Below are 18,304 nucleotides of genomic sequence, written 5' to 3'. Positions count from 1 at the left end.
TCTCCCTGGGGGCCAGACATTGGCCAGGAGCCTCTCTCAGCGGATGCTCACCAGGCTCTGTGCCTGGGGCAGAGTCAGAGGGTAGGCATGAAGGCTTCCAGGATGACAGCAGTGACCAAAAGAGGAAATGCAGGAGGGAGCCCAGGGGAGGCCCCGCAGAGTAACGACCCAGAACACTGTAACAGCCAGGCTGCTCGATGGCACCCACGGTGCTTACACCAGGCCATACTTGGGCACTTACCTGCTGCATTTGAGTCCATAGGCCGCTAGGTTGACTGGGTGTGTTTCCCAAGAGCTCACTCAGAAAGTTATAGGAGGCCTGGAATTTTCCAGGTTGGCTGATAGCATTGATTCAAATTATCCAGATTATTGCTTCACTATCCCCCACTGTAAAGTGCTATAAGAACAAAGCTTTAGCTGGGCATGGTGACACATACCTATAATCCCAGCTACTTGGGAAGTTGAGGCAGGAGGATCATAAGTTTGGGGCCAGCCTCAGCAACTCGGTGAGACCCTCAGCAACTTATGAAGACCCTGTCTCAAAATTTAAAAAATAAAAACAAAAAGGACTGGGAATGTAGTCCTGTGGCAGAGGGTTTCAATCCCCAGTAACACACACACACACACACACACACACACACACACACACACACACACACACACACACACCCACACACCCCTACCTTTGCAGTGTTTCTTAAAGTATCCCTTTTCAGTTTGCACCCAGAGAGTTTACTAACATATCACTGCCTGGGTCCTGCCCCAGAGAGTCTCACTTCATTGATCTAGGGCAACACCTGGGCAGTCAGTATTTTCATTCCTCAAGTGACCCCGATATACAGCCACGGCTGTAGAGCAAACATGAGGCCCAGCTGATTCCAAGTCAGACTCACAGATTCAGAATTCTAGGTCTCTTGGGGGTCTTCTTGTTTAATGCCTGCTGGCTCAAACTGCCTTCAGCTGCCCGTCAACATTAACAGGCAGCTCTCTCAGAGCCTGAATATCACAAGAAGGGGCGCCCATGACTAGCACTTGTTCCTTGCCTTATTATTAAAACCACTACCATTCCCAGCCTGGATGGTCACTAAACCTTCCCACCAGTTTCCATGACTGTGAAGAGGAATAACGGAGTCACCATACAAGAGTGGTATGGGGATTCGAACCAGGAACAGGGAATTAAAGTATCTTAGATAAGATACTAAAGTCTTGTTGGGCCTCACTTTTTCTTCTGTAAAATGAAAATGACAATAACCATCTACCTCATGGAATTGTTGTGAGAATTAGAGATAATACAATACATTAGTCCCTAGCACATAGTAAGAATAACTTCATAAGTTATAGTTCTTATCAGCATCATCATTATTATTGAGTCAACTCTAGTGGTCTGGTCTAATTTGTGGGAAGAAGAATGAATACTACCAAAAAAAGAAATAATTTGTTAAGATAAACTTGAAACTGAATTAACTAGACCTTTCAATTGATTGTGGTATTTTCCCTCATCTGCAATAGTGAAAAAGTGGGCAGGGAGTTGAAAATAACAAGGAAACAAAAATGTCTGCAGGTAGGCTGCAGCCTGGAATCTGGATATATCTAGCTCCATCTCTTTCCCCTTTACTTCCTATAAGCAGAGCCCTAGCTGGCACCCACTCCAAAATATAAGATCTTCACCAAGCCACGAGCACAACTGTGACTAGAGCCCACTCTGTGGACTGGACCACCCAAACGTTTTCACTTTCGTCATCTTTTTTACCTCTGTTTTCACACATGCCATTGATACTCATCTTTTATTTACATTTTCACTGATTCCTACTCCTTGTCAGAAGACATTCACATTTGCTGGATAATCCTATCCCCTGTCAAACAGGAAATCATCCAGGATTCTGCAACTCACGAGTCAGGGGACAAGGACAGTGGCCAGAAGGCAGAGTTTTCATTCTCACGGTCATCCCTGATTCGGAGTTTCTGTTCCCATCAAACTCAGGATCTCACTCATGTGTGTCTCTTTTCCCTTTTCTTTTCCTTCTGTTCCAAAATAAATGTAGATAGGAAACTCAGATCTTTTAGTTTTTTGATAATTCTTGCCATTAAAATGCAAATCTATTCATTCGAAGCATTTGGTAGCACAGCAGAATTTATTTCTATTTGGGGAAAAGGAGCTGGTTTTACTTGAACACTTTGCCCTGCTGCTTCTAGTCTCCTCAAGAGGCTCTAAAATTGCTGCTGCTACCCTGTTTAGGGGCTCTTCACACTAAACTTTCCCAGAAGATGGAATTTTAATCACTTAGGATGGTTGATAATATTGCTTTACCCCTGCACTCTGGACTGGCCTTCAGGTGTTCAGACACCCACAAGCATGTCCCTAAAACCACACACTCAGAGGGTCTAGCGCAGCCCAGGCCTGTCCGACTGTGAAATCCTAAACACGCCCATGTACTAGCGCCCGAATTGGGAGGGAAGTGATATGTGGTTTATATTCACGGATATGATTTATTTACACAGACTTCTCCCGCCCACAGGAGGCTAAAGTAGTCACAGTCTAAAGTTTTAAATAAGTATGTTTTCCACGATGACATTTCTTCTTATTTACAGTTGGTCACTGTTTCATTGAATGTAAATTTTCTTCAAGTCCTTTGTGGAAAGAGGCAAGGTGTAAACAAAGAAATGTTTCCTAGACTTACAAAGGCAGCAAAATGGATCTATATCTCTTAAGGCTTCAATGCTCAGAATAAAAATAAAAGGAAACTTCTCTCCATTATTTTTCAGGTTTTTTATTAGAAAATTCAATTACTCAATATAGCTGAGTGCCCCATGATTAGTGGACCCTTCTTTGTGCCTGTTTGTCCACTGTATACTTTGTACTGCCCCTTTTAGAGTACTAGTTATATTACTTGTCATTGTTCTTGTCCCTGTTTGCTTCCCCTACTAGATCGTGAGCTGGATCTTCTAGTTTGGGTGGGGTTTTTTGTTTGTTTGTTCTGTTTGCTTTGCTTTTTGTGTGTGTGATAAAGGATGATTCTCAGGCTGAGTATCATCCTTCAAACCTTATGAGCATGGAGCAGAACCTATTCTCATCTGCTTCCCATCATATGCTGGAAGCCTAGCACATAGATGGCACTCAACGACTTATTCATTGAATTAATGATTAAACCAATGATTAGCCCATGTTTTGCAGTATGTTTGCTTGACATTTAGTCAGGGCTAGTGCTTATAAACACACACACACACACACACTTGCACAGATCACTCATGCTCTGGCATCTGGGAGGCATCACCTTCGTGCTTACCAACTTTCACAGACATAACTGGAAGAAGGTTTGAGATTGGAAGTGGATTGAAGGTAGGTGAAAGATACCTCTTTAGTATCCTAAGGTTCTTACCCAGCTTCTCTGCAATCTAGGATGGGTGAGCTTTCAACTCAGGTGCTACCAAAGGGTGGGCATTTATATCTTCTCTGAGATATATGTCATAAATTGCCAACTCATATTATAGAAAATGAAGGACAATCGTGTTCATTAAAATTAGCCAGTGTGTTTTATTTTTAACTCCCAAATAAACTCATGAATGTTTTGTCTTTTATATCATTCCAGAGACTTGCAACATTTCCCCCATCGTTTATGATTGAGGGTCTTCGTGAAGCTATTGACTTTGCCCCCAGATCCCTGAATCTTTATGCTGCCAGGCTGGGGTTTCAGTGTTCTCAGATCTTTGTATCTTCTTGGGAGGTCAGTTAGGTGGTGCTTTTTTTTTTTTTTTTTTTTTTTTTTTTTTTTTTTTATGGTGTCTTTAACTCAGATAAAGGATGGGCTGATGGGACCCATCACCAGAAGGTTAATTCTGAAGTTCAATTCACACTCAGTCAATCATCAGTTGCTAATATAGAGGATCAGAGAAGGGCAAGCTGGTGCTTCCACATCTGAAGCCAGCCCTTACAACCAAGAAAATGTCCAAACTCAGGACCTTAAGTGGTCCTGAGACCTTTAGCAATAAGTTTCAAATTGGCCTATCACTGACATTTGAGTGATTTTGAGAGTTTAGAATCAGAAGATAAAGAAGAGTTGACTGAGTTAGGATTTAAAATGGTGGGCTGTTTCAACATTGTATCTTTGTCCATAATGCATATAATACAAAATAAAGTTAAAAAAAAAACTGGATAGTATACTTTCTAGAACAACTTGTAGTTCTCTGAACCAGTGACTTCTTTGGCTTCCAATCTTTGCCAAACATGTTGATTTTAAATTACTTCTTTCATTTTCACATAGCATCCATGTGGAAGGAGTTTATTTATAGGCCATTTTTATAATTTGAGATGATCTTATTTAAGAAGGAATGTTAAAATTATCTTATTTGCCTCTTATTTGCTATTTTCCCCTTGTCTGGTTAGTCTGATAAGTTGTTTTGCTTTAAATAAGAAATATGAAGATTTATAGGAAAGATAAAAGAGATAAAAATGTTCCAGGAAAGAGCAAATAAAATTATTGAAGAATGAAGAAGCAGTGAAAGAAATTTGGAAACTAATAAGATGAACTTGTCTTCAATCAAGAAAGATGAGAAATTTTCAGACTTTTAGTTATAGGAATTGAACAGAATTAAGATGAATGCTTACCAAATCCTAGATTATTAGAAAGACATACTTTTAATACAAAAAAGAATGGACTATTATTCACATTCGTATATATTTGAGGGTCTCAGAACTCAAACAATGACCTTGCTGGGAATTCTTTTTAACTGGAAAATAAAAAATGTCAGTTTCCATTTCTGTACCCATGGCAGGCATTATCAATCTACCAGGCTGCTATTTCCAAACAGATCTAGGTGTAACCTCAGAATCCTTTCCAGATCACAGTGGTAGAAAGTCTCTCACTACAGATGGCCCTTGAGATGAGACACTTTTGCTGCCTCTGGTTTAACCTTACTACTCACAGTGTGATCTCTAGACCACTAGTATGGGCATCTCATGGCAGTTTATCTGGAAAACAGCATCTCAGTCCCATTTCAGACCTACCGAATTTGATTCTGTATTTTAATGAGATTCCCAGGGATTCTTTTGCAAACTAAGGTTTACTAAGCCCTGGAAGTACACTGAATGCATGATACATTGATTAGGGTAGAAGTTTTCCAACTTTAGCATGCATCAATATCACTGAGTTAAACATTTGTTAAAACACAGATTGCTGGGCCCCACCCCTTGGGAGCTTTTGATTAAATAGGTATGGGGCAGGGTTCTTCAAACAAGTTTCCAAGTGATATCATTGCTGCTACTCTGGGGTCACATTTGAGAACTGCTTCATCAGAGCCATGGGAACACTTTGGAATATCTCCATGATCTTTAGAAAGTGTAGACAGCATTTTCCTTCTACAATTCTTGATTCATCTTGTGAGAATCAGAATTTTGGTACATCTGTCAGAACCAGAATTCGTGGTTTAGTATAGCATAAAATTTCTTATGTCCTTATGTTCATAGATCTAAAAGGCAACCTCTGTTCCTTGAGAATTGCTGCTATCATTCACTTGGTCATTCAGTGACAATTTGGATAGCTGTTCACAACATTATGCTTGATACTGAGAGAATCTAATGAAAGTTAAAATGCAGTGCCTAACTTCAAGGTGTGTATCCACTTAGGATAAATGCATAACAAGTTAAGAAAACAGTTCAGGACGTGGCATCAGATGGCAAAGGACCATTTTGTGTCATGTACCACATGTGATTTAATTTGAGAGAGGAAGGATAACTGTACCAGGCTTATATACAGGGCTGTGTGCATTTCAGCCTAGTCAGAGTAGAAAGTCATAATATATAGAATAGATAGAAGACTGGGTGGGAGGGGGAGAAGCCCAGGGTAAGAAGTCACTTCCCATTTTTCAATACAATAGAGGTTGTGTTAAAACTGAAGTTTCCTTTGGTCTGGCATCTTGGTCAATTCAAGATGTTATAACAAAAATGCCATAAACTGAAAGGTTTAAACAACAAGCATTTATTTTTCATCAGCCTGGAAACTGGAAGTCTGAGATTAGACTGTCAACATTGTTAGGTTCTTTGCAAGGGTCCTTCTCCTGGTTCATAGTGGCTGCCTTCTGTCTGCATCCTTTCAGGCAGAAAAAGACAACTCTGCCCTGTCTTTTTTAATATAAGCATTAATTCCATCATTAAGGTAGCACAGTCATGAATGTATTACCACCCCAAAGGCCCCACCTCCTAATATCATATTTTGGATTAGAGTTTTAACATGAATTTTTTTTTTGGGGGGGGAGACCTGAACATATAATAAATAATTATAAATAATTATAAATCAATGCTATCAGCATTGTAGATCAGGCTACATAGTGGGCACAAAGAGACAACCTGTACCCCAGAGAAAAAAGAGAAAAATAGCTTATAGAGATGACGGGTGGGGCGAGGAGCTGCAGCAATTTAATAATAGGGACACAATTTTATTGGTCTCCTACATTGTCGGGTACTAGTGCTAAACGATTGTCATTCACCATCTCACTCAGTCCAAAGAGTAATGTACTATGTAAATGTCAAACCTCCACTTTAACCGCATGTGAAAACATGCATGTAGAAGAATGCATGTAAGGTTGGAGAACTTGCCCTACTCAAATCCAGGCTGATCTAGAAGGAGGGGGGGTTCATCATCCATGAATCTCGAGGGATCTGACTTGCCTGGACCTTCCCCTTTTCCTTCCACTCGTACACTTTTGAGTCAGCGTAGAACCCGAAAAGCAACTGAGAGGAGGGAAGGAATACTCCTACGAACTAAAGTGGAGGAACCTGTGGAGCTAGCGCGTTCGAGGCGCGGACAGGGAGGGGTTCCTACATGAAACACAGCAAGGTTTGGCCGGAGCCTGCCAGGGTCATGGAGCTTCTCCAGGCTTCCTCAGGCCACTCTAATTACAGAGTCTGTGGTAGGTTGCGAGGAGGAGCTGTCTTGGGGCGGGAGGCTTCCCTGGGCATTGTATTTGCCTATAAATACTTCAAATAGTTAAGTGAAATGTGCAGCCTTTGAAAACTGAAAAGGAAGCTATGGGGCGGCCCCCTGACCCGCCTGGAAGGGCAGGCAGATGAGAGGAGAAATGGCTGGCGTGTTCTCAACGCGGGAGACGAGGAACCGCCCTGTCCAAGCTAGATGGGGGGCAGCGAGGCTGCGGGCGTGTCTCCGGAAGACTAGAACCGTTAAGGTGACCAGAATAATTTGAAAAAGGAAACGAACTTCCCCCGAACCGTGCCCGAGGGGCCCCGAGGCGGGTGTTTGCGTTCGAAAGGGCATTTTTCAAAAGGCTTCAGGGATGTGGGGGTGTCGGCCCTTCGGTGGCGCGCGACTGGAGCAGTGCAGCAGAGCTGCCACCAGCCCGCTTTGTACTTGCGGCCAAGCGCGGCCCCAGAGTTTCGGCGGTGGCCCGGGAGTTGAGACCACGCCCCCTTTGCAGTGAGAGCTGCGGCCTCTGATTGGTGCCCCCTGGACCAATGGGAGCGTTAGGGCGGCCCAGGCTGTCAGCGCGCGCCGTAGCCGCGCCAGCCGCAGCCTGTCCTCCCCTGCGCTGAGCCCCGCAGCCAGCGCTGCCTTCCCGGGAAGCGCGGCGGCCGCTAGCAAGCGCAGCCCTGCCCAGCCTGCCAGTCGCGCGTCCCGGTGCCCGCGCCCCACGGCCACAGCCTTGTTGCGCTATAGCGCACGGAGCATGTGCAGATTCGTAGGCTCTAAGGTGCTATTTGTCCGAGGGGCTTCTGGGCAGTGGTGACTGTCGCGCCGAGAGAGACCTTTCGGGGGCTCTCGCTGCGCCTTTGCTGCGTCGCGGGTGACACTGCGGTGCTCGCAAGCAGGGTGGCAACCGCCTCTCGGTGAAGACGTCTTCGGCTCCGTGCGCCCTCTCTCTCCTTCCTCGGCTGCTCTCTCCTTCCCTCGCCCGCTCACACTCGCAGCCTTCAAAGCGGGACTTGTGCGTTCCCGCCGCTTCTATCTCTTCCAAAGGGCCTTCCTCACTTCGGAGATGCAATGACAAGTTAATATGGGCGTCCAAGTCTCGGTTTTCCAGGAGGAAAATTGCCAGAGGCAGCAGTCCCTGAACGCCCAGAGCTCTTGAGCAGGCCGCCCTGAAGGGGCGTGAGACCCGGCTGCAGCATCTGTCCAGGTGGGACCCACTGAACCCAGTGACCAGTCCCCCACCTCATCCCCGCACCCAGAAGGCGCGCTCGTCCGATTGTTCGGAGCTCCCCGACCCGGGGATCCTTTTTTTCTTCCGCTAGTGGTGGGCGCCTCGCGGGCCGAGGCCCGGCGCCTGCTCTGCTGCCCGCGCTGCCTTTAGCGGTAGCCTCCGCCGCCGCTGCCAGGGACGTGCTGGGAAAGCCGAATCCCCGGGAGAAGATGCCGGCCATCCTGGTAGCCTCCAAAATGAAGTCGGGACTGCCCAAACCCGTGCACAGCGCTGCGCCCATCTTGCACGTGCCCCCGGCCCGGGCTGGCCCTCAGCCCTGCTACCTTAAGTTGGGAAGCAAGGTGGAGGTGAGCAAGACCGCCTATCCCAGCCAGATCCCGCTGAAATCGCAGGGGCTGCAGGAGCCGGCAGGGGAGGGGCTCCCGCTGCGGAAGAGCGGCTCAGTGGAAAACGGGTTCGATACCCAGGTGAGAAGTGCTGTGTGCTGGGGTACTCATGTGAAGATGGGCGAATACTTCAATTGGGGAGGAGGGGCACCACCAGATGGGGGAAAGAGATGGGCAACCATTTCCCTTAGGTTGTCCGATTGCAGGGGTGCTCAAGGAGAGTGTGTCGGCCAGTGGGTGTGGCCCGGGTGCCAGAGGTTCGCCTAAGGTGCTTTGCATACCCCGAGTGCGGTCAGGCCCGCGGCATCTTGTGGGGGCCCTGCTTTTTGAGGTGTTCTCAAAAAGCATGTACAGCACTGGAAGTGTCAAGTCCTGCATGTTGAGGGCTTGGCTCTAAGAAGGCAGTATCGGCTGCTGCCACTGTATCTGCGGGTTCTGCAGAGGTTCGGTCCCTGCCAAGGAATGGTCTGATGCCTCATTGGGTTCGTAGCTCCCTGGCCTGGCTGCAAGATCCAGGAAAGGGGGGTTGGGGGGCTGGCAGTGAACCTGCTCTCCTCTTGGCTCGAAGACAGCCCTGTCCCTGTCCCGTTCCTAGGGAACCGGATTCCAGCAAGGTGGTGGGACTGAAGGCAGCTGGAGACTCCTCCACTCCCAGCGTCTCGGCTGGATGTGGCGGTGGGGGTTGGGGGTGGCTGCCTCGGAATGGCGGCCCGAAGATAAGCCCCTCCTTCCTGGGTAGGAGAAACCGATGTTGGTAGCCCGGGTGACTGAGGAGGTGGGGGTGGGGGTAGTGGTGGTAATGGGAGAATTGCTGGGAGAGAAATGGTGACTTCTACCTTTCCAGACAGAGCTTGCATCAACCCAGTTCCCCAGTTCGACTGGGTGACAGGCTCTGGCCATGCAATCTCTTTTAAGGAAATCCGCGAGGGCCAATCAGGTTCTCTTGGCCTCCTGCCCTCCCTGCTGCGTTTTCCCCCTCTTCTGTAGGAGAGAGCAGGGGCATGCTGTATTTTGGCAGCCAGTCAGTAGGGACTTTTGGGGACAGACCGACCTGACGACCTGACGGATGTGACTATCCCGGTAGGGAGAGGCTGTAAGTCAGAGGGGGAGGTTTGGGGCTGGTGTAGGGGAAGTGGCAACAGACCAGCTGACCTTTTTGGCACGCACTTCCCTGCTGACACTGTCCCAACCTTCTCCTGGAGCTTTCTCTGATCAGAGGCTAGCGCTCAACACATTCCTAGACTTTCTGATGAAGGAACTGGAGCTGGAAGCTAATTGTAAGCAGACTTTTTGGAACTCTAGGCTAGAGAAGGCCCTCCAAGCAGATTAAGCTCCCGCACCAAGCTGATAAGCATGGCCCTTGCTGCTGCACTTGCTAAACATTTTTGGAAGCTGACAGCTTTGAGTGATGGTGTGTGGGAGGAAGGCAAGATTTCCTCCCATGCTCCCGGGCCCTGTCTCTGCTCGAGTTGTGTGCTCTGTTCTTTTTCTGTTGTTAGCCACAGAATTTGTCCAGGGGGCTCTGAAATAGGGGTGAGCATTACGGTACCTCCTCTAGTTCTCCATGGAGCAGGGATTATAAGGTGTAGTGGACAGTGTGCTGGAGACCAGGACAGTGACTCAGAATGTGACACATACCCTAGAGCATGATGAGGAGGGCTGAAAGAATGAGAGAGAAGATACAAGATCAGACTGTTCATAGCCGGGCAGCAGTCTGGTTTTGCCCATTTGACCCTTCATTTAACAAACATTGGAAGGCTTGCCGTGGGCAGGATCTGGAAAGGTGATCTATCACACTCTCCCCTGAAAGTATGTCCTCTAGATTCTCCCTAATGGGCCTGTTCCCTGGAGATGTTGCTTCCCTTCTTCCTCGTTGGCCCACAGTCCCCAGCATCCTCGCATTCCACCTCAATGGCCCATGTGCACTGATCATGAGGATGGTTTGGATGGACTGCTAAGGAAACCATCCACTTTCCAGTGGACCATCCTAGATTTACCAGCTTCCCCTCTCCTTGTCAATACCCAGGGTTCCTAGGCGCTGTGACAGGTGGCAAATCCTTGTTCTCAGAGCCCCACCCTGACATCAAAGTGACTTTGTTAAAAGGAATTTTGCCTACTTTGGACAGGGTATCCCTACATTCTGACTGACATGGGGCATACTCACCTTCCAGAAAAGTCCCTTGATTATGGCTTAAGGACTGTGTCAGACTTGCCAACTGGTAATTCCCTGATCCCAAACCTAGTGTTTATCATAAGAAGAAAACCAGGAAATGATGAATTCAATGGTAAACGACGTCTTGGGGACTCTGCCCAAGACACCAAGACTCTCAGGGGACTTTTAGCAGGAGGCTGGTTTGTGCAGCAGCTAAAAGCACAGGTTTTAAAATCATGTGGGTATCATTGATGCCTGTATCTATGTTGTACTAGCTGCATGACCTAGTCCATTAACTTCTCTGGGCCTCAGTGTTCCCATTTGTAAAAATGGGCATAAACAACACAAGAATTGTGAGAATTTAAAAAAAATGAAATGTGTATCAGTGCAAGATATCAGTGACAAATAAGTAACAAATAATAAAATTAGCTATTTATATTGCTAACTGCAGGGATAGAGCATGTTGAACCCAGATTTAGTAGCCTCTAAATAAGAAAAAATATGGCTTATGCTCTCAAATTCTTAGGAAGGTGTCAATCTGTTCACAAGGATTTATAGGACCTCCACAGCCTACCTCATACCGCATCAAACTCATTGGGACAATGAAGGAAGGGCAAGACCACTTCTCCCATGCCTAATGTGACTGCCTCTTTATACAAGATCTCATTCATCTTCTCAGAAATACTTAGAGCAGGTATGACACATTCATTTTCTATAATAATAACAATCATAATAATGGAAGATCCTTGCATAGCACTTATGTGCCAGGAATTGTTCTAAGTGCTTGTCATAAAATAACTCATTTCAATCTTATAACAATCCAATGAGATAAGTGTAATTAGCCCCATTTTACACATGTGGAAATCAAGGCAAAGACCAGTTTAGTGACCTTGTGGGTAGCAGAGGTAGAATTAATACTTGGACAGTCTGACTCTGGACTCCATCTCCTTAAACATGATTCTTCACCGAGGTAGCTACCAAGCCTGCCTGACAACCTGTGGGTCCTGAATTATAAGAGCTATAACCAGTGATCTTGAGGCTCAGCAAGTTCAGCCACTTGTTCTAGGTCACCTAGTGTGGCAGAGCAGGGAGCCTGCATCCTTCATTGCTACCTCCCTCTATAATCCTCTGGCAGACCCACAGGACAAATAAGACATGGCCTGGGCCTTGGGGTTTTATTATCTAGCCAGGCTTACCTGTGTACCCATCAGGGAAGGCTAAGAAATGTGCTTGGAGCTGGGAACCCCAGGTGCTGAAGGAAGAGAAAGGGGAGGCCTCATGGCAGAGGCAGGAGATGGGGTGGGCTTGAAAGATGACCAGGAATGGCTGGTGGGGAGAGGAGGGGAGAAGGAGCATCCCCAGAAAAGATCATGCAGGGCCACACAATGGTGCAGAGTGGAAGTGTGTGTCACTTTCATGTAACAAGTAATTGCTTGGGATCTGGCATCTTCCATTCAAAAAGGTGATGAAGAGAAAGACTAGAGGCTTTGCAGTAGAAGGGCCAGATACTGGCTTCCTGGTGAATGGTAATTCTGAATATGCAGTACGGAGGTGAGAGACTGGAGAGATGGTATCCAGTAATAACCTGGTTCACAACAGACCCTTGGGAAATGATGGTGATTATTATTATTAAGTTGTGGTTCAGAATATTCAATGTGGTCATCACAGGAAAAACTGTAGCTGCTGTTTTCTCACTCAGCAGTTCTCCTTAGCCAGTGACTTCCCTTTGGCCCCCAAAGCTGCTCTCTGTCTCCATCAAGTACAAGAAGACAACTTGACCATCAAATAGCTATTAGGTGCAGCCCCGCCATGAACCCTTCAAGCCCCTTACTCAAGCATCTCCCCCAAATCTCCAGCTTGTTCTCAACCTCCAGTGGAGGAAACTGCTCTGCAGTCACACATCTTGCCTGCATCCGCTGAGATACCTGGGCCTCCCCCCTAAGTACCACCATCTATCACTTCTACAAGGTTTCCACATTTATAAATTGTGACCATGTGCAAAGAATTGTTTTAGAGACATACTCTGAGTTCAGAAAGCTTCTCTGGCCAACCTTCAGATAAGGAACACTTCTGAACAATTTGAGGAGACATTAGCCTATTTTTAAGAAGCCGTTGCAGGGGGAGAAATGATACATGTAATACTTTGATATTTCCTGTTTTGAGGAGCTCATGTTCAGCTTGCAACTCTTTTCTTTGAAAAAGCAATTACAAATGATTGAAATCCTCTGTGTTTTAGATGTTTAAAAAGAAAGCGCGGGTGAGGCCCCTGGGAGGAGAGTGCCGCTCCAAGCTCACAACCTGTTGTGACTTTGCCCCATTGTGTTTTGATTAGAATCCTTGCTCCATCATCAAAGTTGATTATGGATTTGATTAGTGCATTTTTCTGCTATTGTGTTATTCCCTTTCTTCTCTTTCTCAGTTCTTGGAGGGGAATGTGTAGTGTGGTTATCTGCCAACATGTGAGAATGTTTATAGCTCCCATATTATTGCTTATTGCATGGGTTAATTTTTGAAAGACATTTTAAGGGTGGTAAGGGTTGCTTATTTAGGGTATCATTTCATGTGTATATATCTGCGTATAAATACATCTACTTCTGGATATGTGTATATACACACGCATACACAAATATATACACATGGAACAGCTTAAAGTATTGAGCACATGTAAGCACACACATCAAAGGCAGGGCTAGAGGAGTTATGGCCCAAATTCTAGCTTTGGGAATGGCTAGGTCTGCTTCCTCCTTCTCATCACCTCTTCCTCTGTGACCACGATTTCAAGTCCCAAATCCTGGTGTCCATTTTATTTACGTACAAGACATGACGGTAGACTTGAGAGAGGTGTTCTAATTAGGCCTCAGCGAATCTCCTGAAGCCAGTCTGGGAAAGCCAAACCACCCAGAGAGATTTTGGCTTAAGGTCAAAAATTCTTATTTCTTAGAATCAGCCTCAGTTACGGAACATCTGCTATGTGCTGGGTCATCTGCGGGGCTCTTTATACATTTATTATTGAATTTGAGACATGAGAAACTGGGTAAAATGCAAAAATGGTCAACACAATTTATGTGATGAAGCTGAGATCAAGGAAATCATTTGGAGGCAAGTTTGCCGTGTTGGTTAGGCTTCATGGAGACACATCTGGATTTGAATCCAAGTTTGGGCAAATTACTTAATATCTCTAGACCTCAGTTTTTATTTTTGTTTTTTTTTTTTTCATCTGCAAAGCAAAAATGGTGATGCATATAGTTTGGCTGTGAGGATTCAATGAGATACTATAGGTAGATGACCAAGCACAGAATCTGGGCCATGCTAAGCAAGGAATACACCATGTTGCCTATTTTTATTACCCAAGGTCAGAGCCAAGCTTGGCTAGTGTCTGCCTCATTCCAAGCCCATGTTCTTTCCACCCTACCTCTCTGCCTCCCACATGCATGACTGATTGCATAGAAGGACAGATGGCTTGCACTGTGGAAGCAGAAAGCCTAGCAGGGCTTTGGTTAAATGACTGGGGAGCAAGCATAAAGTAAACAATGTCATCCAAAGAAGTTGTATCCAAAGTTGTTCATTGAAACCTCCACATTTTGGTCCCAGACAGGCCATCTCTGTTATTCTAACCAAACTAAGGGATCTGCTACAAACCATACTTGTGGGAGGTCTCCTTTGTATATCCACCTGAGCTGGCACTGTAGAGGTCGTTGAATACAGCTGCCCAATGTGCTGGCCCAGCCCAGGACAAGACCGAGAATGAAACGGTCTCATTGCCTGGGCTTCTTAATGACTCATTATTGTTCTGGGGGCAGAAGGAAAGCCCTTTTCTCTCATAGCTGGCATGGTTGTAGCTGGACCTTGTGATCAGTTTGGCCATTAAGGTGCCACAAGGCATGGCGAGCTGCCCAATAGTGTTTTACCAATTGTCACAGGGCCAATTTCAATGGCTCCTCTGTCTTGTGGCCACAATGTTCAAGGAGATGGACAATCTGTTCCTAGAATGTCTTGGGCAGAATGGGCCATGTGATTTGGGGAATAAAACTTGGTCAGGCTTTTGTGCTTCGGTCTATGCTAGACAATAATGAGTGACTCAAAAATTTTCACAGGAACCCCAGGTCACCCACACAAAACCTGAAGAATGACTCATGACTTAGTGTCCCCTTTCCCAAGGAGAACAGACCTTCTCTTGTCTTTTGCAAACAATGACCCCACAGCCTCAGAATATTTTGTCTTTCATTTCAAGTGAAACCTTGATACCATCAGGGATTTTGGGTTGTTCTGCCTCTACCACACCCCGTCTTGCTGGGAGAGAAGATAGGGCAGAAATGGGAGTGTTTTAGTCAGTTTTTTTTTTTTTTTTTTTTTTTTTTCCTACTGTGACCAAAAGATCTGACAAGAACAATTAGAGGAAGAAAAGTTGATTTGAGGGCTCACAGCTTCAGAAATCTCTGTCCATAGATGGCTGACTCCATTGCTCTGTGCCCAAAGTGTGGCAAAACATCATGGTAGAAGAGTTTAGTAGAGGAAAGCAGCTGGGAACATGGCACCCAGAAGCAGAGAGAGCTCTGCTCACCAAGGACAAAATATAAACCCCAAAGACAGGCCCCCAGGGACCCACCTCCTCCAGCCACACCCTCTCTGCCTACAGTTACCACTAAGCTAATCCATATCAGGGGATTAATGCACGATTAGGTTAAACCTCTTCTAACCTGATCATTTCACCTATAAACTTTTTCATTGCCTCACACATGAGCTTTTGAGGGGGACCTAATCTAAACCATATCAGGGGGCTCGGTCAAAAAAATTACAAGCCTACTTCCCAGGGTTCTTTTGGAGCCTTTGAATAAAATCAGTTATATACAATAAAAATAAATAGTGTGATAGTCTTTCACACTGATTGAACACTGCTTCCATACCAGCATAATGCATAGCACCAGATATATGTCATTTCATTTAATGCTAATGGCATCCCATAAGGCAGGTGCTGCTTCCTAAAGAGGACTAGGAATGACAGCTCTGGGAATCAGCATCTGTGGTTCTAGATTGGTCTCTTTTGACCCTTTGCAGGATGACCTTCAGCAAGTCACATTGTCTTTCTGAGCTTCAGTTACCTAACTTATAAAATGGAAAGAATGCTTTACCCTCTTTAAAGAGTTATTGTGAGAGGCAATTATCATAGACAAGGCACTGGCTTAAGCATCTTACTCCTTAAATGCCCTTTGAGAAAAGTCAAGATTCAGAGAGGTTAAGCTACTATTCCAAGTAGCACAGCTAGAAGGTTTTGAACCCACATCTCTTTGATCCCCAAAGTCAAGGTTCTTAAATAGCAAATGTGAAAGCACTTTGAAAAAATAGCTGAAAAGGCATCATTAATACTGAATCAAAGTAAATTGCCCTGAGGTCCTTTTAGGGTTATCACTGAGCATAACTAGCAGGACTAGTTCTAGATGGAGGAAGGGAAAGAATGGGAAATTTGATTTGAAATCATTTGTTTGCATAAAGAAGTAATCAGATAAGTTCCGATTATGAATTATTCTTTAAGACAGTAGGCCTGGTGTCTTTAAAACTGCCCATGTCATGAAAGATAAAATTAAAAGGCAGGTGAAAGACTCTCAGGAGAGACCAAAGAGTGATGATGACCAAATCCAATGAAGGAAACTTAACTCAATCCTGGATAAGCAAAACCATACATGGTACGAAAGCCACTCTGGAGACGTCTGAATGCAGAATGTATAATAGACAGTATTGTTCTATCCATGTTAACGTAAGAATGTCATTTTTTTCAGGGGAAAATATTGCTGAAATATGTAGAAGTGTGTTGATGTCAGCAGCTAAGTTTCAGACAGCTCAGGGGGGAAATGGTGAGAATATCTGCAGAGAGGAGAAAGCAAATGTCATAAAATGTTAACTGGTGAGTCGATGTGAAGATATGTGTGCAATTCCTTCAACTTTCCTATAGATTTGAATTTTTTCCAAAATTAAATGTTGGAAAACAAAACAAAGCCCTGGCTAAAGAGTACATGTTACCAGTGTCCTTGATACATATGGCAAACCCATGAGAACATAAACAAAATCGTGTGTGTGTGTGCGTGCGCACATACATGGGCACATGCATGCAAACTCACAGTGGCCTGCCCAAGGGTGTCTCTCCAGGCTCAGGACTCCTTATCCTTTCTGGTGTAGCAAAGATATCTTGGCTTCATCTTTGATCTGTCATGAGAATGGTTGCTGACATTTTGGGGAAGTCATGAGATCTGGTTTCATTTGATAACATTTTATAAAAACCTAAACTGTTTCCAAGGTGGCAAATGTAAAAGAAAGTTTTCGAATGAAGAAATTTTAAAAAGAAGCCCCTGGTTGAGCCCTACTAGACCAGGCACTGAGAAGGTAAGATATGAGTGGAGGCTTGCTTTTCTCTGCCTGGAGTTTCTTTCTGTCCTCCTTACGTCTCTTTTTCCTGGCTAAATCCTCCTACCTCTACCCCTTCCCATTCAGACTTAGTGTTACCACCTCCAGGGAGCCTTCTGCCACCATCGTGACCTGGGTGGTTTCTCCCCCTGACTCCCATGGCCTCCTCTGTAGCGCCCCCGGCTGGAACTGTGATTTCTTATGTGACAGTACCATGCCTTCTATGCAGTCAGGGATGTGTCTCTCTTGATCCCTGCTGGTACAGGGCCTGCACCTCGCAAAATTCTTGGTAAATACTCTACAGAAGAAAAGAAAGTAGAGGGGGAGAGATAAAAGAAAGGACTGGAAAACAGGAGTGAATAATGAACAGGAAGTCCACTGTAGTTTGGATCTGGAGTGTCCCCAAAAGGCCCATGTGTGAAAGGCTTGGTCATCAGTGAGGTGCTATTGGGACGTGCTGGAAACTTCAGAAGGTAGGGCCTCATGGAGGTCTTCAGGTCATTGATGACCCACATTTGAAGGGAATCATGAAGTCCTGACTCCTTCTTCCTTCTCTCTTTTCAATCCCTAGACATGAGGTAAAAGTGATTTTGCTCTACCACACACACCCACCATGATGTCCCACCACAGGGGTAAAAGCAATGGAGCCAACCAATTATGGACTGAAACTTCCAAATCTATGAGCCAACATAAACCTTTTCTCTTTATAAGTTGGTTATTTGTTATAACAAATAACAAAAAAACTGACTAACACAAGCTTCATCCATAAAGTTGTAGCTAAACCTTACAGATTCTACAAAACTCTCTCAGGGTATGAACCAAGAAGGTCACATGATGGCGGTAGCCAAGCCTAGGAGACATAGATTGGGTAACCTGCACAATGTCTGAGGCCATCATCAAAGCTTTCCAATGCTAGATCTTTGGGAAACTTGACTGGTCTGACTGATAGTGGAGGTAGGCTCCTTTACACAAGGCTCATTACACTGGCCAAAGTATTTGGCTGATTCAGTGGCACTGGGTCTCTCAAGTTGATAATAGGCTATTGTGAACTGGATGAGTGTTGGCAGATTCCCTCTGCTCCACCTTGGAGGGAGGACCCTAAGTGTTCTCGAAGGACTTTGGCTGCTTAGGAAAATGGGAAGGCTTAAAAAATCCTAGGATAGAAATAGTCCAGGAATAACTCCAACAAACTGGAAAATCTGGAAGACATTGACAAATTTCT

The 18,304-nt window shown here is 45.3% G+C and overlaps 1 protein-coding gene across 4 annotated transcripts in view; it reads left to right on the top strand.

Moving 5' to 3' along the window:
• NAV2 (neuron navigator 2) overlaps positions 1-18,304 on the top strand; it is a 693,848-nt gene that overhangs the window by 310,355 nt on the left and 365,189 nt on the right. For 2 of the 4 annotated variants that reach the window (XM_079101815.1, XM_079101813.1), the window contains exon 1: positions 7,574-8,615. The exons of 1 other annotated variant lie outside the window; for it this stretch is intronic. In XM_079101815.1, coding sequence (XP_078957941.1) covers positions 8,358-8,615 — 258 coding nt within the window. In that variant the 5' untranslated portion in view covers positions 7,574-8,357. Of the gene's footprint in view, positions 1-7,572; positions 8,616-18,304 lie in introns of those variants that run through there. One more of the 4 variants, XM_079101814.1, reaches the window with a different exon arrangement.

Source organism: Sciurus vulgaris (genome assembly GCF_902686455.1).
Source record: "Sciurus vulgaris genome assembly, chromosome: 11".
Classification (NCBI taxonomy): domain Eukaryota; kingdom Metazoa; phylum Chordata; class Mammalia; order Rodentia; family Sciuridae; genus Sciurus; species Sciurus vulgaris.
The sequence above is the reverse complement of the archived record's forward strand: the minus strand, read 5'-3'. Positions and strand labels throughout refer to the sequence as shown.